The sequence below is a fragment of the Quercus robur genome, chromosome 8, assembly GCF_932294415.1.
Source record: "Quercus robur chromosome 8, dhQueRobu3.1, whole genome shotgun sequence".
NCBI lineage: Eukaryota > Viridiplantae > Streptophyta > Magnoliopsida > Fagales > Fagaceae > Quercus > Quercus robur.
Genome location: NC_065541.1, coordinates 26,287,956 through 26,310,441, shown reverse-complemented (window position 1 = coordinate 26,310,441; position 22,486 = coordinate 26,287,956). Strand labels below are relative to the sequence as shown.

Below are 22,486 nucleotides of genomic sequence, written 5' to 3'. Positions count from 1 at the left end.
CTTTGCCGTATTCTCACATCAAAAACTTGGTGAGAATAGCATTTTATGTGCTATAATGCATCTAAGGTGAAGCATTGTCAGATATCTGCCGCGCGACGAGATGTTGTCGGATTTCACTGTGGAAATTTGGCAATGATTCCAAACACACTTGGAAAGAATTGACTAGGACCATACCCATTCCAAAATCAAACCTCAAAGCCCAACCCGTGTAAAGCCTCATAAGCTAGTTTCAATAGCTTGTTTTTAATTACCAATGTCCAAAAATTAAGGTTTTACCAAAACAAAGGATTGTTGCCAGACTTAACTAGACTTCCAAACTTAAGAATCAAGATTTTTTTTATCCATCCACATTAGATTAGGAAAAATGACTTTTTCTTAGCCTAGGATTGGTAATAAAATCAAATAAAGTCAAGTGATCAATCACATCTTAGAAAAACCCAATGATTGGTGGTGACTTCACTTATCCTTGGTAATTTCCATAAAACCGACTCATATTCCAGTCACAAACCCGAGGTACAACACACCTCCATCCACATATCATATTTCTCGCATTGAGATTGAGAAGGCGCGCGAGAGTTGCCCCGATGGGTGGTCGAGCAGTCGCAAGGCATCGACAGACAGGCGAATCCACTAGGGACACTTAAAGAGTTTAGCCTTTACAGCTTTTGATAGGATCCTATTCTTTGGACATTGGCTTTCAAAAACATTGAAATTGGCATTAGCTTCCGGGCCTTCCCCTTTGAAAAATGCTTTTACTATATCCTAGTAAACTATTTTCAAAACTTAAAAATATTTTCCAAAACTATTTTCAATGGTTTTCCAAAAATTGGCTTTGAGATATTTTCATATGTGGGGAGCTTTACTGCTTTCCTAAAGCATACGTTATAGCTTTCCTTCACATTTCTACTACACCTTTATCTGTTCATATATCTGATGTGCTTGGAAGGCCTTTCCCCTCTCATTTCAAAATGCATGACATCACCCCTTATATTGGGTCGAACCCAGACTCACTGTTAAAGGTGAATGCTGGATGTGTATACCCTAGATAGTTATTGGATGTGAAATTATAGGCTTTCCCTGGATCCATGGGTGGACATGATTATGCTAAAAAGGCCCCCTCTAAGAATAGGACCAACTTACTAGTTAAGCCGTGTCTCATATAGTTGGCCTAGACTATGTCAAACCTGTGAGAACTAAAAAGAGCTAAAACTGAGTGAACATCCCAGCCTAGGGTAGGATATCCTTCATAGGATTGTTTTCAAAAGGAGTCATGGGGAAAGTGTCCAGTTTCTGTTTCCATGTTTGCCCTTTTGCTTGTATCAAAGAGTCATGCTCTACTCCAGGTTCTATCCATCTTGTTTACACAGCATCTTTGATTAACCCCTAGGGAAAAGCAACCTCGTTGCTTGCACATTAGATCATACCCAATCCCTAAGGGTTTCCAACCCTATAAAGGCATGCATGCGTACACTAATGGCTTCGTCATGTAAATGTGTACAGAAAAAAAAATTTGTGGCAAGTAGTCGAAACTCCGCACCAAGTAGGACATTGCCAAGAGTTCAAAATCTTCTCTGAGAAGGCAAGAGGTTGAATTTCATTAACCATCTTGTTGTCTTTATTCCATGCCAAATTTGCTTGTAATTTAGCATTTAGAAATCCTGTATTTAGATGGGAATCATGTAATAGTAGTGTGTGAGAAAGTGTGAAGAAAAGCTCAAGATTGTGCACTCAACAAGGGACTCATGACTGGATCATGCGGCTTGCAAGTCGCCAAAGGATGCACACGAGTGAAGCATGCAGAGGAGCTGAACAGTCACGCCAGTTGGAGCACTACAGGACAAAAAGTCCAGTCTAGCCATTCAGTTAACTTGCGGCTTGGACTCGCGACTCAGTCAAGTCGCGAGGCCAAGTCGCCAGTCCACTCTATTTAGGAAAAACTAACTTTTCACATTCCAAACACACACTAGTATAAATACCCCTTATGCCCACAAAATGTAGAGAGCTTCCAAAGAGAATTTTGAGAGAAAAACCCTAGACAAAAACAAGAATGACTCATCCACAATCTTCATTCTTTGATTCTCCAAATTTCTCTACTCTCACTCTCTCCATTGTTAAATCCTTGAGAGGTACATTAGCTAAACCTTTTCTCACCATACCCATATCTGTGAGGCGGTTATTTGGTGCTTGGGAAGCAGTTCAGAAGGGACTAGTTGATATTGGTTGATGCTATGGGTTATAGCGGAATCCGATAAGCTAGAAAAGACAAAGGTTCAGCGTAACATCGCTGTGTTGTCCTTGTGTTTGCATCTCTCTTCCCTTAATCTTTGCCATTTAATTTTTACTATGGATGTGATTTTATTTGGTTTAGATTGTTTATCAATTATGTTCTAAGCCTATGTTCATATTCCACACATATATTGTTTGACAATAAGCTTGAATTGGTAATTTGTAATTTTGGGGGTCTAAATGTTCAAAGTGTTTTATACGCTATTTGAACATTCAGAAAAAGGCCCACTATTCAAGCCATTGTCTATAGCCCATGTTATGGGGACATTGTAAAAAGCCAAAAGTTTGTAAAAGCATTACTTTTCCAAGTAATCAAAAGAGAAAGGTCCATCCCACAAATTCAAGCATGATATGAAAGTTTTGGTTACCTACCAAGCTTGTGCATTAATTTTGTATCACTATAGAAACTTACCATGATAAATACTGAACGAAGGGTCCAAGCCAATACTTTTGAAAATGATAGGTGCATTTTAATTGAGCAAGAACCTAAACTAACTTCGTGTTTGTTTTGTGTTTCCACATTGTCAAATTTTCAAATGTACCCCATTTCTTCCCCATCCCATTCTTTTCCTTTAAGGATCATAAAGACAAAATATTGCTAAAAGGAAACAGTCCAAGTTACCATCACACCGTGATGCTATCATCACTAAGTCTCGTGCTAAAGAGATGTCTATTAGTGGTCCTTTCCCCATTGAGGAAAACACTCATGAGATCTCTCTTTGAAAGAGCAGATGGCAGAAATGATGCGCATGATGCAACAGCTAGTTGTAGGAGGGAACCGAGATTCATCTAGTCCCACTCCAGACACCTCTACACCCTATTCTGAAAACGAGACCTGGCCTTCACCAGGTCTAAATCAAGGCCAAACCAAGTCCCCATTAACCATGCAAGGGAATAACCAAGAAGTAGATCCTTCTTAGGATAAGACCTCAAAGTCTGGTTTTGGTCAGGTCAAAAGTCAAGTGGAGACCTTGATTAAGAAAATCTAAATCATAGAGGGCTCCGGTGCCTAGGAAGTGTTAATCTAGATAGCCTGACCAATTTCTCTAAGGTCATTATGGCTCCCAAGTTCAAGGCACCCGAGTTTGTCAAGTATGATGGCACTAGAGATCCTTGCACCCATCTACACATATTTTTTAGGAAAATGTCACCCTATGGAGACAATAATCCTTTGCTCTGCCAGATTTTCCCTGATAACTTAATTAGCCCTACAACCATATGGTATATGAGATTGGAAAAGACCTCCAACTGGAGAGAGATGGCCAATGCATTTTTAGAGTATTATTGGTTCAATACTGAGATAACTCCTAACTGCACAGTCCTTTAGAGGACCGAAAAGAAGAGCAGGGAAGATGATCAGTGCCTAAGTCACTCACTTTGCAAGCTTGGTTCCTATTGGGGAATGTATCGATGAGGGTATTAGAAGCAAGAAAATAGTCGATCCCGAGGCTTTGAATTCTATGATAAAACAATAGGTAAAAAAGGCAACTAGCTGTAAAAGGAAGGAAGCCGATGTTCATATGATCGACAAAACACCTAAAGAACCAAAAGGTGTTGTTTCTTCTTATATAGCCCCAAACGCTCAGCCTTACCAGCAACAGATTCAGCTAGCCTAGGCATCTTACCAAGCATTCAATCAAAGGGGAAGGCTTGATCAACCCCAATATCCTAAGGCAAAACCATAAAAATTCTTTCTGTTACCTATGCCTATGGCAGAGCTTTATGCTTATCTGTTAGAGAAGAAGTTAGTGACTCCAGTATTTGTGAAGCTTAGAGACTGTCCACCTTCGCCTAGTTTTGATACATCTAAGAAATGTGAGCACCATTTTGGGGCCAAAGGAATACCTTGGAAGAGTGTGTGTAGTTGAGATACTAAATCCAAGATCTCATTGACAATAAGCTAATACAATTTGACAACATGGCTGGGCCAAATTTCATCATTAATCCCTTACCTCCTCATCTGGAAGGGAACGTGAATGTTATATCTACAGTGGAGGAGAGGATCCTAGATTTCTCATCCCCTACATTCCTTTAGATATCCATGCTATGGGCTTCAACCCAAGAAAGTCACATTATTCTAGAGAACATAAAAGCCCCAGGTTTCGACTGGAAGTCTACTCATTCTATCACAGTGGGGACCGACATGCCCTATTTGATTGTAGAGTGCTCAGGGCATAAGTTTAAAGCCTAGCCAACTGTGGTATCATTTGGACAAAAGAGGAGTCGTACGGAGGAATGATTGTATGGCAGCTAGCCTATACCTCTGAGTACCCAAGTGGGAACTAGCCATAGTGCTATGATAATAGGATCAAGGAAATACTGGGATGAATACTTGTAAGAGGACCTTTGTAAGGTTCCTTCAAGGATGAGGGCGCCAGCTCCTCTGACTTCGGTCGTTATCAAAGAGATCATAGAATCACCTGTAGATTCAAGGGTGCCAACTCCAAAGAAAGGACAAACTATACCAACCATTGAAGGTTTCACTCTTTTGGTCTTGGCATTGCCAACAGTTGCAGAGCCATCTCCAGGATTTATCGAAAAGGGAACCCCTATTGATGTGCATGAAATTTATATAATAAAATACTCTCATATTTGCATTTTTGGCCATACTTTTAAGCTATCTCGTGACTGATTATAAAGAATCCTTGTTTTATAGGTGATAAAGGGAATTAATGAAAGAGAAGAAATAGAAAAATCATTGAAGAAGCAATTCACGTGGAAGTTAAATGCTACAAGATGGGCCCAAAGTCAAGCCAAACTTTGAAGAGATCCAGTGAAGTAAAGAATAAAAGAAAAGAGAAGAATGAAAGAAGGCCCAATCCAGGCGTGATGTGAAGTAAAGAATAAAATAAAAGAAAGATTGAAAGTTAGAGAATGTGAAGTGAAGCCCAATTCTAATGTCCTAGATGTGTGGCCTACAACTAATAATAAATAAAGTCATTGTCCGACTTGTACTAGGAATGTGTCAGGTGGCTTCTCTCTTTTAAGTGGTATAGGTCGGTCTTTGTGTGGTATAAATAAGAGCAAAACAGAAAAATAAGAGGACTGAACATGTAGAGGCTGCGGCTAGGACTGGTGCGTAGGAGCAGAACGTGTTCTTTTTGTCTATGGCTTTTCTCTAGCACTGTGACTATTTCTTTCTCTATTCTATTTGTTTAGTTTAATGATTAGTATTTTATTTTTATGTTTTCTTTCAATTACTATGAGTAGCTAAATTTATAATTAGGGTTGAGGATGAAACCTTGTTAAGATTATTATTAATATTTATGTGATTTGATTTTTCTCACAATAATTGTTCTTTAATGATTTAAATTGTTCTTGCTTCATATCAATTGACTAAGATGGGATTCTAGATATGAGTTCAATCATGTTTTTCTCATGATTTAGGATTTGTCTTAATTAATTGAATGCTTGGTTTATTAATTCTTGATTATAAAATCGGATATATCTTGTGATTTGTTTGACTACGGATACAATTTATGATTTGATTTTATACTTAAGAAGCGAAGAAGAACATGCTTTTGATTTTTAAAATAAGGGTTTAAATGATGATATTTTCCATGATAACAAGATTGATTTCTAGATTATCATGTAGTGAGTTGGGAAAAATTAATGATCATAAATATATGCTGATATGACTTACAAGGCGGATTCCAAAACCTTAATTCCTTTCTCTTGATTGTTTACATCTTTTTATTGCTTTATATATTTTTCTTAGTTTAACTATTTGCTTAATTTTATTAATTGCTTAGTTTATTTTATTGTAACCAACCAATTTTTATTTAAACTAGATTAGGATTAATTTGGTTAAGGTTTAATTAATTTTCCTACATTCATACAAGTCTCTGTGGGTTCGACCTCGTACACTTGCGAGTATTTTAAAATTTCACAACAAGTTTTTGGCGCCGTTGCCGGGGACTTGGTTAGGAAAATAACTTAGGTCTTAATTTAATTTTTCCTTCTACTAGTTGTAGTTATTTTTTTTTTTTTAAATATATATATATATATATATATATAAAAACAAACAAAAACAATTTTTTTTTTCTTTTCTTTGTGCTTGGTGTATGAGAACTTGGATACGTGATAAAAAAAATCGTCTTGTTAGTTTTGATTATTCATCCACAATGGGAGAAACTGGAGATGATTCAAAAACTCTTAGGAAGTTGTTCTCACCCATAACCACCAACCCTCCATCTTGCATAGTATTGCCTGCAACCACTGCTGCACATTTTGAGTTGAAGCCACAGATAATCCACCTTCTTCCTACTTTTCATGGATTGGATAGAGAAGATCCTTATATGCATGTGAAGGATTTTCTTGAGATTTGTGCTACTTGTAAGTTTCAGAATTTCACTGATGACTCTGTTCGCTTGCGTTTATTCCCTTTTTCCTTGAAGGATAAGGCAAAAGCATGGCTTAATTCTCTGTCACCTGGATCTATCACTTCATGGGAACTGTTAGTCACAAAATTCCTCTCTAAATTTTTCCCAATGGTCAAGACCAATGTTTTGAGGAGAGAAATTGCAGATTTTTATCAGGATGAACAAGAGAAATTTTATGAGAGTTGGGAGAGATTTAAGGACTTGATCTTAAAGTGTCCCCATCATGGTTTTGAAACATGGAGACTAGTACAATATTTTTATAATGGTTTGACTCAGACAAATCGTAACATGATTGAGTCCATGAATGGTGGTGGATTTTTGAGTCTTGTAGATGATAAGGCATACAAATTTCTTGAGAATTTTTTTGAAAGTTCACAACAATGGGATTTTTCCAATCGTAAAGAGAGATGTGCCCCTGCAATTAAGAAAGGAGGATTGTATGAAGTCAATGAAGATTTAGACATAAAAGCTAGGTTGGACAATCTCACTCGTAAGGTTGAAGCTTTAACTTTAGGTAGAGGGATGAATTCTGTCAATCAAGTTCAAAGTGAAACATGCTCTATTTGTGCTAGTCCTATGCATACAACACAAATGTGTCCTTCCGCAACTGGGTACCCTGATTTTTATGCTGAGCAAGCAAATGCACTGAATAATTATGGAAAACCATTTGCTAGTCCATTTTTAGAGGCATACAATCCAAATTGGAGGAACCATCCTAATTTCTCATGGAGGCAAAGTCAGCCTCCCACAAATGTAGGTGGACAACAAGTGCATCAACAAAGTCAATTTCGTCCACCTACTCAAGCATATCCTCCCATTCCTCAATCAACACCTCAGTTTGTAGCACCACCAAGACAACAACCATCTTTGGAGGAGTCTCTCAAAACTTTCATGCAGTCAACTAGCCAAGCCATTCAAGAGATGAAAAGTTCCACCCATTTGAATACTCAAGCTATTTCAAAGTTGGAAAATCAAGTTGACCAGTTAACAGCCCAAGTTGGAGAAAGGGAAAAAGGAAAGTTTCCTAGTTAACCTATACCTAACCCAAAAGGACAGTATGCCATCAATGGTTCTTCTAGTTCTACTCATGGACAAGAACATGTTCAGTCTATTACTGAAAGTTCAAAAACGTGTACAAAAACACTTTTGAACGTTTAGACCCCCAAAAACCAATTTAATCAACACAAGCAATATGTTAAACAAGTAGTGTGCGGAAACTTAACATATGCTATAATATGGAATTGATTAAACAACTATCTAAGCCACAACAAAATAAACTACAGCAGATAATGTAAAGGCAGAGATAGAGAGGAAGGAAGATGCAAACACAGAGATAACACCAGATATGTTATCGAAGAGGAAATCGAAGACCTCGGCGAAAAACCTCTCCGCCGCCCTCCAAGCGGTAATCAATCCACTAGAAAATACAGTTGGGATACAAGGACAGCAATAGACCCTCCAAGCCTAATCTACCCAATGCACCTAAGCCCTCCAAGCTTCTTGCTCCAACGAGGTTGCGCCGAACCTTTTTCTTTTCTAGCTTTCCGGATTCCGCTACTACACCGTAGCATCAACCAATGAATATTGGCTCCTTCCTAACTGCTTCCCAGAACTCCAAACGTCTGTCTCACAGGGATGATAATGGTGAGAACCAGGTTTGGTATAATGCCTCTCAAGGATTTGACAATGGAGAGGAAGAGAGTGAGGGAATTTGATGAGACTCTAAGGTAGAGATTGTGGGTGAAACAATCTGGTTTTTCTTTAGGGTTTCTCTCTCAAAATTCTCTCTGGAAGCTCTCTTTCAATCGTGGGTTAAAAGGGTATTTATACTGGAATGAAGAGGAATGCGAAACGTCAGGTTTTTCCAAAACAGGGGTGGCTCGCGGCTTGACCTCGCGGCTTGACTAAGTCGCGAGATCCAGTCGCGAGTTAACCGTATGGCCAGTTGTCCTGTTTTGTCCTGTAGTGCTCCAGCTAGCATGACTGTTCATCTTCCAGCATGCTTGGCACGTGTGCATCTTCTGGCGGGCTGAAGCCGCGAGTCCACCCGCGAGTCCCAGCCGCGACACTCTGTTTTCTTGCACACTCTTGAGCAATCTTCACTCTATCTCACTCACTACCCTTACAACAATCCCACCTAAATACAGGGTTACTAAATGCTGAATTACAAGCAAATTTGGCACGGAATAAAGCCAATTAGATGGTTGAATAAATTCAACCTTACAATTACTACCCTTAGGTCTGGTAAGCAAGTTGATAATCAAGTGAAAATGCCAGAAGTGGAGGATGATGAAAATATTGTGTTAAAGGAAAAAGGAACTCATAGTTCACATGATGATCATAGAGAAAAGAAGGACAACCCACCCGCCACTCCAATTCAGGATCTTAATTCCCCCCTTGATAAGAGGTTTGTTCCTAAAGCTCCATTTCCTCAAAGGTTAATCAGTCCTCAGAAAAGTGCACAATTTGGAGACATTTTAGAGGTTTTTAAGCAGGTGCAAATAAACATTCCATTTCTTGATGCAATTCAGCAAGTTCCTGCTTATACCAAATTTCTAAAAGATCTTGTGACAATGAAGAGAAAGACAAATGTCCCTAAAAAGGCATTTTTGACCGAGCAAGTCAGTTCAATCATTCAGAATAAATATCCAGTGAAATGTAAGGACCCTGGATCTCCTACAATTTCATGCAGGATTGGGGATCATCTCATTGAGCGAGCTTTGCTAGATTTGGGGGCAAGTGTGAACCTATTGCCATATTCAGTATACTTACAGCTAGGTTTGGGGGATTTAAAACCAACAACCATGACACTTCAATTAGCTGATAGGTCTATGAAAATCCCTAGAGGTATTATTGAGGATGTGTTGATTAAGGTGGACGCATTCTATTTTCCTGTTGATTTTGTTGTGTTAGACACTGAACCTACTCTAAATGCCAATACACAAATCCATGTCATTTTAGGTCGCCCTTTCTTACCACATCCAATGCTTTAATCAATTGTTGGAGTGGTGTAATGAAGATTTCATTTGGAAATATGACTGTTGAGCTTAATATCTTCCATATAAGTAAACAAGTGCTAGACAATAAGGATATTTGTGAGGTTGACATGATTGAGAGTCTAGTCCATGATACTTTGCTACAATCGAGTTATGAGGATCCTCTAGAGGCTTGCTTAAATCTTTTTGGTTGCAATTTTGATGTTGAACACTCAATTGAAGAGGTCAATGCATTGTTAGATTCTGTTCCTCTCTTAAGTACTGATAGTTGGCAACCAAAAGTGATCCCTCTTCCACTTTCTTCATCCCCATCCCCATCCCCATCTGCTGTGGAACCACCAAAGTTGGAGTTGAAACCATTACTTGACACACTTAAGTATGCCTTTTTAGGTTCTTCTGTGACCTTACCTGTCATTATAGCTTCAGATTTGGATGACCTTAGGGAACGCCAATTGATAAGTGTACTTCAAGAGCATAAGGAAGCTATAGGTTGGTCAATTGCTGATATCAAGGGTATTAGTCCATCTGTGGTTATGCATAGAATTCACTTGGAAGAGAATGCTAAAACTTCACGTGAACTGCAGAGATGTCTAAACCCTATTATGCAAGAGGTAGTGAGAGCTGAAGTTTTGAAGCTTTTGGATGTGGGTATTATTTACCCAATTTCTGATAGTAATTGGGTGAGTCCAGTTCAAGTGGTACCAAAGAAATCTGGCATAATAGTTGTTAAGAATGAGGATGATCAATTAGTCCCAACTCGTGTGCAAACAGGATGGAGAGTATGCATTGATTACCGTAAGTTGAATGCCATGACAAGAAAAGATCATTTTCCTCTTCCTTTTGTAGACCAAATGTTGGAAAGGTTAGCTGGTCATGCTTGTTATTGTTTTCTTGATGGATATTCTGGATATAATCAAATTCCCATTGCACCAGAAGATCAAGAAAAGACTACCTTCACATGCCCCTTTGGGACATTTGCCTACCGTTGCATGCCATTTGGTTTATGTAATGCTCCTGGTACATTTCAGAGGTGCATGATTAGTATTTTTTATGATATGGTGGGACGATTTTTGGAGGTATTTATGGATGACTTTTCAGTATTTGGATCCACTTTTGAAGAATGTTTGCATCACCTATCCTTAGTGTTAGTGCGGTGTAAGGAGAAGAATCTTGTTCTTAATTGGGAGAAATGTAATTTTATGGTAAGAAAGGGAATTGTTCTTGGGCATGTCATATCAGAAAGTGGTATTGAGGTTGATAAGGCCAAAATAGATTTGATTTCTAATCTTCCACCTCCTCAATCTGTTAAGGAAATTAGGTCATTTTTGGGTCATGCAGGATTCTATCGAAGGTTCATCAAGGATTTTAGTAAAATCTCAAGGCCATTATGCAACTTACTTGCCAAAGATGCTCCATTTGTGTTTGATGATGAGTGTCTCCATGCATTTAAGAGACTAAAAACTGAGTTGACTTCTGCACCTATCATTCAACCACCTGATTGGAAAGTGCCTTTTGAGATTATGTGTGATGCCTCTGATTATGCAATTGGTGCTGTTTTAGGACAGCGGGTTGGAAAAGTTCCCCATGTGATTTATTATGCTAGTAAGACTATAAATGATGCTCAAATGAATTACTCTACAACAGAAAAGGAGTTGTTAGCAATTGTTTTTTCCTTGGATAAATTCCGGTCCTATTTGTTGGGGTCTAAGGTCTTAATTTATTCGGATCATGCTGCACTGAAGTATCTTTTCTCCCAAAAAAAATGCTAAAGCTCGACTTATCCGATGAATTTTATTGTTACAAGAATTTGATCTTGAGATTCGAGACAAGAAGGGAACCGAAAATGTAGTAGCTGACCATTTGTCTAGATTAATCATTGAGCACACTGATGATAGTTTACCTATTCTCGAATCTTTCCCTGATGAGCAGTTGTTGCATGTATCCCAGAGACCTTGGTATGCTGATATTGCAAACTATCTTGTCACTAATCAAATGCCTTCGCATTGGACTAAACAAGATAGGTCTAAATTTCTGGCTGAGGTTAAGTATTTCTTTTGGGATGATCCATACTTGTTTAAGTACTGTTCTGATCAAATAATTAGAAGATGCATATCTGAGAGTGACCAACAAAATGTTATATCTTTCTGTCATGATCATGCTTGTGGAGGCCACTTTAGTTCCAGAAAGACTGCTGCCAAGATTTTGCAATGTGGATTTTATTGGCCTTCCATTTTTCGTGATTCCCATGCATATTGTTCAGCCTGTGAGAGATGCCAAAAGTTGGGGAGTATTGGAAAAAGAAATATGATGCCATTGAGCCCTATTTTGATTGTTGAGGTATTTGATGTTTGGGGTATTGATTTCATGGGTCCTTTTACTAATTATTTTGGTAACTTATACATCCTTGTTGCTGTTGATTATGTTTCTAAGTGGGTTGAGGCCATTGCATGTAGAACTAATGATCACAAGGTTGTAGTCAAGTTTTTGAGAGAGAATGTGTTTGCACGGTTTGGTACACCACGTGCCATTATTAGTGATGGAGGAAAGCACTTTTGCAATAGAGTTTTTGAGCAACTAATGAAGAAATATGGCATCACTCATAAGGTTTCTAAAAAAAATTGTCTCTTTCAATCTTCCTTTCAAAAAGTAACGTTGTAAAATTTGTTTATACATTTTAATTTTAAACTTTCCATCAAATAGTTTTGGTAAAGATTTGTGTCCATGGTTCATTTTATTGAACCCTTGGACCCCATTAAGTTTACATTATCCCTCCTATTTCTTTGGCACTAACATATTTTATTTGTCATCTTTTTTGCATGATAATAAATGAGAAAATTGTGGATAACAACAAGGTGCTACTCTTCTAACTCTCGTTTCTTTTTGTGTTATAATTTGTTTGTATACCATAGTATTCACATGCTATCTATCTATTAAATAATCAACTCACATGCTTGTATATATGCTAGCATGTGAATATTAACTCCAAAGAATATTTACAAGTAAGGCATGTGAGGTATTTACATAAATAGCATGTGAGTAGATTATTTAATAGATAGATAGCATGTGAATACTACTGTATACAAACAAATTATAACACATAAAGAAAAGAGAGTTAGAAGAGTAGCAGTTGTTGTCATCCACAATTTTCTCATTTATTATCATGCAAAAAAGATGACAAATAAAATACGTGTGTGTATCATATAGCTAGCATGTGAATAGTAATTCCAAAGAATATTTACAAGTAAGGCATGTGAGGTATTTACATAAATAGCATTTGAGGGAGCATACAAGCTTGTGAGTAGATTATTTCACAAATAGATAGCATGTGAATGGTACTGTAAACAAACAAATCATAACACAAAAAGGAAAGAGAGTTAGAAGAGTAGCACCTTGCTATCATCCACAATTTTCTCATTTATTATCATGCAGAAAAGATGACAAATAAAATACGTTAGTGCCAAAGAAATAGGAGGGCCAATGTAAGCATGATTGGTGTCCAAGGGTTCAAGAAAATGAACCATGGACACAAATCTTTACCAAAACTATTTTAAGGAAAAGTTTAAAATTAAAGTGTATAAAAAAATTTTACAACGTTAATTTTTTTTTTTTTATAAGAAAAAAGGTTTTTGTAAAGTGCCACGATTTTTATGCAAAAGACAAGTTTCTTTTAAAAAAAAGAAAATTACTTCTTCAAAAGATTTTTTTATTGGAAGAAATTCCAATGTGGTAAAACATTCTTTGGAAAAAAAATAATTTATTTGAACACATTTTTTTCGGAGTTTTGAAAGAAAAGAACCAAACATTTTTGAAAGAAATCCCAACATGGTAAAAACATTTTTCCAACGTGGTAAGAAAACTCTTTTTGAAAACACTCTTTTTTTACTTGCTTTTTTTGGATTTTAAAAGAAAACGAGAAAATGTTATGTTTTGAACGTTTTTTAGAAAAAGTGTTTATTTATATTTTTTTTTTGGAAAAAGGCATTTTTTGAAGGAAAGCTTTAAAAGAAAGCTCTTTTTTTTTTTTTTCTTTTTTTTTTTTTTGAAAGATTTTGTTTTTGAAAGAACATTTTTCTTAGGAAAAAGAGGGGGAAAAGAAATTCTATTTTGAAAAGCATTTCCTTAGAAAGTGTGTAAAGGATTTGTTTTTACCCAAGCAACTTTATTTTATGGCAAAATTATTGATGAGAAAGGTAAAGGAGAAATAATAAAGTGCAATAAAGTAAATAACAAGATAAGTAAAGTGCTGAAATTTAAATGACATAAAAGTAAAAAGCTGAAATTTAAATGGCATAAAAGTAAAGAGCTGAAATTTAAAGTGTAGAAAATTAAATGACATCAAAATAAAGTGAAGAGAATATTGTAAAGGTTTACTGGAAAATGGATTTTTTGTGTCTTTCTTAAATAGATTTTAATCTATTTCAAGCCTTATAGGTGCTTCATCATAAAGAAATGTTAGTTTTAAGCCATCAACCATTCTTATGAGACATACCCATATTGTGCTTTATTTGAGATTTAAAACCATTTAATAGAGAGGAGATATAAAATCTTTTTATTTATTTAGGTGTCTAGATATAGTGTGTGGAGCAAGAAATTAAAGGGGTGACATAAAAAGATGAAGGGGAAGGGATTACTTGAAAATAAAATGGATGACATAAATGTAAAGAAAGATTGTAGGAAATCCTTAGATACCTAGATGGAATGGAACTTCTTCCCCCTAAGGATACTTTCCATATAGAGTCTAGGAGATGGTCTAATACCCATATAGGGAAACAAGCATTAATAATATAGACACAAATATAAAGAGATATTTACACAACATATACAACAAGTAAAATAAAGAAAAGAACTTCATATATATGTAGACACCGCATTTTGTACCCCTTACGACTTGGGCCCCCATTCCCCAATGATGTTTGAATTCTAAAGCCCAAGGTTAGTTAGGGCCTGATTAGATGAAAATTGACTTGGGAAAGTTTTTATGGAAAATATAACTTATTTGTGGAGGAAATAAACTATTTTTTGAAAAGAAAAACCACAGAAACCCTAGGACGTGTGTACGCATACACACGTATGCTTACGCATGCTCAAGCTCTGTGTACACATGCTTCATGTATGCGTATACATACATGAAGCATGCGTACGCATGCTAGGGTTCTAGAAACTATGTAAGGCAAGTTTTCTATATTTAAAACTTGGTTTGGAACGAATCCCATATCATCTAGGAGCCGCCCCAAACCCCTATTTTTCAACTATATAAAGTCATAAAAGGTACTTTTTCAAGAAAAAATGGCCGCATCAATCAATGACATACTCGCACAAAAGATATATAAGGCAATAGAAGATCAAGGCGAGGCTCTCAAAAAGATAGGAAGTTGTCTCTCTAAGCTAGAGGAGGGCAAAATCAAGAAGCCTGTGCATATAGAGATAATTGAAGAAGAAGAAAAGGAAGAATGGGATGAAAGGGATAAGGCTGATTATGAGAGGAACAAGCAATTTGAGAAGCTCATCATGGATACTGTGGCCATGAAAGAAAATATGGAAAAGATGCGACTAGCCTTTTGCAAGACCCAAGGGATGGATGATTGTCTCTACAACATGGGTGGTTTAAGCTCCAAATTTCCTATTACATTACCTCCCAAGTTCAAGATTTCTAATGCGGAAAATTTTGATGGGACCAGAGACCCTAAGAAACATGTTAGGAGATACATAAGTATCATCGAAATGAAGGGGTTAGATAAGAAACAAACTTGGCATTCATTTCCTTTCTCACTCACCGAAGATGCATCAAGATGGTACTATAGCTTGGATCCAAGTAAGACCAAAGTGTGGAATGAGTTAGTGGAATTGTTTGTTTATTAATTCATTTTCAATACTATGATTTATGTGACCCTAAGAAATTTGGTGACCACTAAGCATGGAGTTGGGAAGACCTTCTCCGAATACATGACAAGGTGGAGAGGGAAAGCATTCAAGATGGTTAATAGGCTAAATGAGAAAGACCAAATCAACATGATTATTAAGAAACTGCTTCCGGCATACAATAGTAGCCTTTTGTCATCACCTATTAGTTCTTTTGGAGAATTGTGTGATTGTGGAACTAGGATCAAGGATGCCATCAACAATGGCAATTAGAGAAATGGGAGGACAAGCCTCCAATCAAGAAGACATATGAGGGAGGAGCAACAACTTCTAAAGCACCCAACCCCATAAATGTGAGTGCCATCACACCTCAACCACCTCTAGCCAACCCAATCTTCACAAAGAAGGCTCACTGAGAATTTTCTAACGTGGGAATGACCCTTACCTAAGCATATAAGAACCTAACTTCTAAAGGATTCCTAAAGCCTTTATATCCCACACCAATGCTTAATCCTGTACCTCCTACTTGGAACTTCGGTGAATATTGTCACTTTCATTAGAAATCTAGTCATAAGACCAACAATTGCTTTTGCCTTAAGCATGAGATTCAAAATTTGATAGACAATGAAACTGTCCCAAACCCAAACATCATCACGAAGCCTAACATTAGGAAGAATCCATTACTCGATTATCACCGAGCTCCTCCCCCATATTAGAATTGTGTGCAAGTGGAAGAGGTCGATCGGGATTACTCTAAGTTGATAGAGGTTGTGGAAGTCAGCATGGTGGAAATCCAAGGAATATGGGATGCAGAAGATGAGGATTTAAAGAATGCTATAGCTGTGTGAGGATAATTCCCAAAGGAATGTCCAAATTGAAGAGAAGGATCCTAGAAGACGATGTGGCAAACATCACTAGGTGAGAAGCATTACAAACCATATTTTTTAGAGAGGGATCACCTTGGAAGAAATGTGGAGGAAGGATCAAAGCCCGTTGAACTTAAGGGGAAGGAAGAAAAAGAAGAGGAAGATAGGGTCTTGACCCAATTGAAGAAGACTTAAGCTCATGTGTTTGTTTGAGGTTTGCTAATGGCCTTTCACAAGCACCGCAATGCACTCCAAAAGGATTTGAATGGAAAAGAAGTGCCTATAGAGATTGCACTGTTAGGACATATGTGATTCACTTGTTAGGAACATATGTCACTATTTTATGTAATTGGCTTATCCTTTGACAAAACGCTCTTTACTTGTATTTGGGTAGATTTAGGATGTGTTTAAATACTTCAAGAAACCATGTTTCAAGATCAAGTATTGAAGCCTTCAAGTCTGTCCAAGAAAACAAGCTGAAAGTGCAGAGTTACTAAAGCTCGACGACTAGCATGTGTCAAGGTTTAAGAAGCTGTTTCAGCCCCGTGGCTCGACAACTAGCTCAACAGATGCTCGACAGCTTCTATCTGTCGAGGTTTAAAGAAACAGAAATTCTGTTATGTTTTTCTTGGAATCCGTGAATGTGTCTTTGGGCCTTCTTTTCTCCAAACCTAGAAATATAAAAGGACTGTTTTAAGGGCCATCAAACAGTTCACAAGTTGCACAAGCATTGAGCAAACTCTGTTCAAGAAAATTGTGACCGAAGACAAAATTTTTGCCCTAGTTCATCTCTTTCTCTTGAAGAAGTTGTTGTGTATGTGCACCGTAGGGTTTTGTGACCAAGCATCTTCTTGATCTTCATCGTGTGGATGAACTGAAGAAATTTGCAACCAACAACCATCTTAGTTGGTGATTGAAGTCACGTATTAGGATCCGCATAATTGGTTAGTCACTTACTTGGGAGCCGTGCATTGAAAGGGGAAACTGTCACTACAGAACAAGTCCAATTAGGTATTGGGGTAAGGGTTCAACTGTAGGTTGATAAGGTACTTGGGATTCCTTTACTTGTAACCGCTTGTTGTGATAATAGTGGAGTTTCGGGAGTGGTGACCTGAAAATCACCCGGTGGGGTTTTTGCCTAAGTTTTCCCCATTCGTAAACAAATCACCATATTATTTATTTTCCGTTGCATAATTAGTTTATTGGTAATTTTTTTGTGCTACCACACATTTGCATGTTAATTAACTTAATTAATTCACTTGACTAAATTAATTGGTTAATTCATCACAAGGGGTCAATACGTTTTTAGCCTATTAAGTGGTATCAGAGCAGGCACACTCTGATTAGGGTTTAATCTTTGCTGTGTTGATCCATTGACCCCTGTTTGTCATGGATAGAGGACAATCATTAATCATACCCCCTTTAGTTGATGGCACTAACTATGTATACTAGAAACTATGCATGAGAGCTTTCTTGAAGTTTTTAGATGAGAAAGTGTGGCAACCTGTTGAGATAGACTGGACCAAGCCGAAGGAAGCGCCGGCTGACTGGGATGATGCCAAGATCAAGGCTGCAAACTTCAACAGCAGAGCGTTGAATGCCTTATTTAGTGCGGTCACCGATGAGGATTTTAAGAAGATATCCTCAACTAAAACTGCTAAGGAGACTTGGACCATTCTCCAGACAACCTATGAGGGAACCAAGGCTGTCAAAGATTCAAAGTTTTAGAGGCTCACTACAAGCTTTGAAGAGATTAAGATGGAGGAGGATGAGTCATTTGATGAGTTCTATGCCAAGCTCAAGGACATAGTAAACTCTGCGTTTAATCTTGGGGAAACCATTCTTAAATCTAAGATTGTGAGAAAAGTGCTCAGATCTCTACCTGAGAGATTCCATGCGAAGATCAGCGCAATTAAGGAATCAAAGGATATTGACAAGATTCCTTTGACAGAGCCGATTGGTAATCGGCAAACCTACGAGCTAGGGTTATCAAGGAGCGGCAAGACGGGTAAAGGCAAGAGCATGGCACTGAAGGCCAAGAGTAGTGAGACAGATGAGTCTTCAGCTGATGAAGATTCTAAGATGAAGTTCTACATCACCAGGCAGTTCAAGAAGTTTATGAAGAATGCCAATGGAAAGGGCTTCGACAAGGACCGTAGGCAATCCAATTTTTCTCAGTTCAAGAGGCAAGACAAAGGGAAGAAGGATGCAAGGGATGGTGGTCAGTACACTGTTTTGGCAGGACCTAAGTGCTTTAGGTGTCAAGGCTTTGGTCACATGAAACAAGAGTGTCCTACTTATCTTAAGAGCGTTGGGAAAAGCAAGGCACTTGCTGCTACCTTGAGCGACATCGAGCCTAAGGATGATTCCGACAATGAGGATAATGGAATCTTGAATGCCTTCACTACCACTGTTAATCCTACTGATGGGATTATTGAAGATGTGGTTAAAGAAGAGGAATTGGTGGAATCCAAGTTTGAGAAGATGGGTAATCAAGATGACATCCATACAGCTTATGAGAAACTGTACAAGCTTTCTGAGAAGCATGAGAAACTGTATAGGCTAACCACCAAGAAGCTCAGTGATGTGGAACTTGATCGTGAGGAGCTTTCCACAAAGTTTGATGAGACTAATCAGACTATTAGAGTACTGAGGTTCGAGAAGAATTTCTTGGCTGAGAAGACCAAGAAGCTTGAAGTGGGGCTGTTTCAAGTTAGAGCTCAATTAGAGAGGACTTCAAGTGCAAAGCTTGATGAGATGCTCAGTCTTTAAAAATCTGCTTCTAACTAAACAGGTTTAGGGTATGGTTTCTCTTCCTCTAATACTGCTTCTACTAGTACTATTGTTTTTGTTCCTCTCAGTAATAATGTTGAAATTGAGAATAATAATGTTAAAACTGATTTAGCTAGTGAGAACTTAGACAAAGGTAAATCTATCTTAGGAGCACCCCTTAAGCAAGATAAGAAGGGAGCTAAGAACCCTAGGGCTATAAAGTCTAACTCTTAAAAGCCTAAATAAAAGAAGTAGCATCTCTGTCATCATTGTGGAATTGCCGGTCATACTCGACTAAATTGCTATAAGTGGCTTGCCATTAAACAGAGCAATGGCATGGTAGCATCTAGAAGCTAGAATCAGCTTCATTCCTCTCTTGCTCCCCTTAGAGATCTTCTTAAAGCCCTCATGTTCCTTTTGAACTTGAACAGTTTTAATTCTTCCCCCTCACCGCCGGTTCAAGGGTTTAATCAAAGGAAAGGTTCTTCCAGGGTATGGAAGGAAAAGAGCTCCAAGTGATTCTATCACTTTTCTCTTTCTCTCTTCTTGTTTTTGTGTGTGCATTACTTGTGTGTTTTGCTTTCAACTTTTGAGTCAGTCTAGTTTTTATGCTTTGCTTTGTTTAACATGTTTTTGTTTGGTTATTTTTCAGTTTTTCTTTGTTTTGTTTTTCATATAAAAATAAAAATAAAAAAATTGAAAAATAAAAAAAAATACAAAAACAGTGTGTTTTGTGTACATTGGTACTTGTGTACCTTAGATGGCCAGTGAAACAAAATTTTCTAAACTTTGTATCTCTTGTAGCTTAGATGAGCAATTGTAAGGTTGAATTTTATCAACTATCTTGTTGGCTTTATTCCATACCAAATTTGCTTGTATTTTAGCAATTAGTAACCCTGTATTTAGGTGGGAATCATATAAGGGTAGTGTGTGAGAAAGTGTGAAGAAATATTCAAGATTGTGCAAAGAAGCATGGACTCACGACTAGATCTTGCGGGTGACTCGCAACTTGCAAGCTGCCAGAAAGTTACACACGTGCCAAGCATGCCAGAAGCTGAAGAGTCGCGCCAGCTGTTGCACTATAGGACAAAAGTCCCAAGCTAGCCAGGCCGTTAGCTCGCGGCTTGAACTCGCGACTCAACCCAGTCACAAGGTCAAGTCACCAGAACACCTTATTTGGGAAAAACTGACTTTTAACATTCCTTCTCACCCTACTATATATATACCCTAATACCCACGATATTGTAAGCGCTTTTAGAGAGAATTTTGAGAGAGAAATCCTAGAGAAAAACAATATTGATTCATCCATAATCTTCACATAGAGACTCTTCAAATTCCTCTACTCTCTTCCTCTCTATTGTCAAATCCTTAAGAGGTACATTACCAAAACCTTTTTTTACCATACCCATATATGTGAGAAGGCTATTTGGTGTTTGGGAAGTAGTTAAGAAGGGACCAATTTCATATTGGTAGATGTTATGGTCAAGTAGTGGAATCTGGCAAGCTAAAGAAGAAATAGGTTCGGCATAACCTCTTTGAAGTAGGAACTTGGAGGGCTTAGGTACATTGGGTAGATTAGGCTTGGAGGGTCTTCTGCTGTTCATGTATCCCAACTACATTTTTTAGTGGATTGTTTACCGCTTGGAGGGCGGCAGAGAGGTTTTACGCCGAGGGCTTCAGTTTCCTCTTCGATAACACATTAAGTGTTATCCTTGTGTTTGCATCTCTCTTCCCTTAATCTTTTCCATTTATTTTCTGCAGTGAATGTGATCTTATTTGGTTTAGATTGTTTGTCAATTCTGTATTAAGTTTATGTTCATTTTCCGCACATTAATTGTTTGATATTAAGCTTGAATTGGTAATTTGTAAATTGGGGTTTTAACGTTCAAGGTGTTTTATACACTTATTGAACTTTCAATTGGTATCAAAGCAAGTACACTTGTTGTGGTTTAAATACCTAAGTGTGATCCTTGACCCTTTCTGTTTATTTGCCATGGATAGTGCTTTGTATGCCTCTTTGTATGATTTGATTGGTGATGAATGTAACATGCCATGTGTTTGTGAAAATGTCTCTATGAGTGATAATTCTCATGATTCTGATGCTATGTTACATGAATATTTAGATGTTGTTGATAATCCTAACATCAAACTCTTGAAGAAAATGGCTAAGAAGTTTGATAAGGATTTGAGCAAGTTATTTTGTGAAAAGAATGATTTGATTGCTAAACTCAATGAATCCAACAAATTGGTTGAAAAATATAAGAAACTTGCTGAAAATTCTCTCAAAAAGTTAAAAGAGTTTGAATGTTTCAATATGAACTTGGATGCTAAACTTGTTTTATCTAACAAACTTGTTGATGAGCTAAAATGTGAAAATGAATCTCTTAAGATGCATGCCAAGTGTTTGATTGCTGAACCTATTGCTAAAAAGGATGATAATATTTGTTGCAATCATGTTGTGGTACTCGATGTTGTGCCTATTGTGTGTTCTACCTCAAAGGACAAATCGGTGTACATTCTTCCACATAAAATAAATCAAAAGGTGGAGAGAAAGGCTGTTAAGTCAAAGCCTCTATTTAGGTCTCAACCTAAGGCTTTGGATGGATCTAAGTTTGTTTCAACTTGCCACCATTGTGGTGTGATTGGTCATATAAGACCTCAATGTCATAAGTTGAAGAGAGAACAAAACCATATTACTAGATCCCTTCCCAAAAAGCCTAGTAGACCTAAACACATTGTGGTGCTTTTGGTTATCTAAGACCTCATTGCTCTAAGTTTCATGCTCTTAAAAGAATCAAAAGAAAAGAGAAACTTGAGCTTCTTGGAAGTTATGCTAAAAAGAGTAAACCGGTTTTGAGTGAAAATAGTATGTTGTTAAAGAAAATGTTTAATGCTCTTAACTCCTTGACTATGTGCATCTCCAGTTCTCATTCTTCCAACCCTCGTCTCACTTCTCTTGAGACACTCATTCCAAACAATCGTTCCGTTTGGATGAGGAAGGGTTCCTTTGGTTGAGTTTTTGCTCTTTTGGTCCTTGATCTAATTCTTTTGATCTTTGTAGGACCCTTCATGTATTAAATGCTTCATTGCCATGCATTTGTGCATCACGCACCTCTTTATATGCATTGTTTTGATTGTTTTTGCATTTGATCTTCTTTTTTATGTTTTTGTTTTTGTGTGAGTAAACATCTAAAACCACATAAAAAGTGAAAAATTCAAAAAGTTTGATCGTATATGTTTGAGCACATATCGCATGTGAGTTTTGCCTTGTACCTTCGTACAAATGGCTTTATGCATTTACGAGCTTAACTTGTTCTTTATGCAC

General features: G+C 37.4%; 1 protein-coding gene and 1 non-coding gene across 2 annotated transcripts; one reads left to right on the top strand and one right to left on the bottom strand.

Annotated features, from left to right (window-relative positions):
* Nucleotides 1–6,410: 6,410 nt before the first annotated feature.
* Nucleotides 6,411–7,700, top strand: LOC126696105 (uncharacterized). The gene has a single exon (XM_050392885.1). It carries the CDS (start codon nucleotides 6,411–6,413, stop codon nucleotides 7,698–7,700), a length of 1,290 nt encoding a protein of 429 aa, XP_050248842.1.
* Nucleotides 6,792–6,898, bottom strand: LOC126698004 (small nucleolar RNA R71). Its single transcript, XR_007646366.1, has one exon. It is a non-coding gene; the product is annotated as a small nucleolar RNA R71 (small nucleolar RNA).
* Nucleotides 7,701–22,486: the final 14,786 nt, after the last annotated feature.

Coding starts and splice junctions, on each gene's coding strand:
- LOC126696105 (XM_050392885.1), top strand. CDS start 6,411: ATGGGAGAAACTGGAGATGATTCAAAAACTCTTAGGAAGTTGTTCTCA.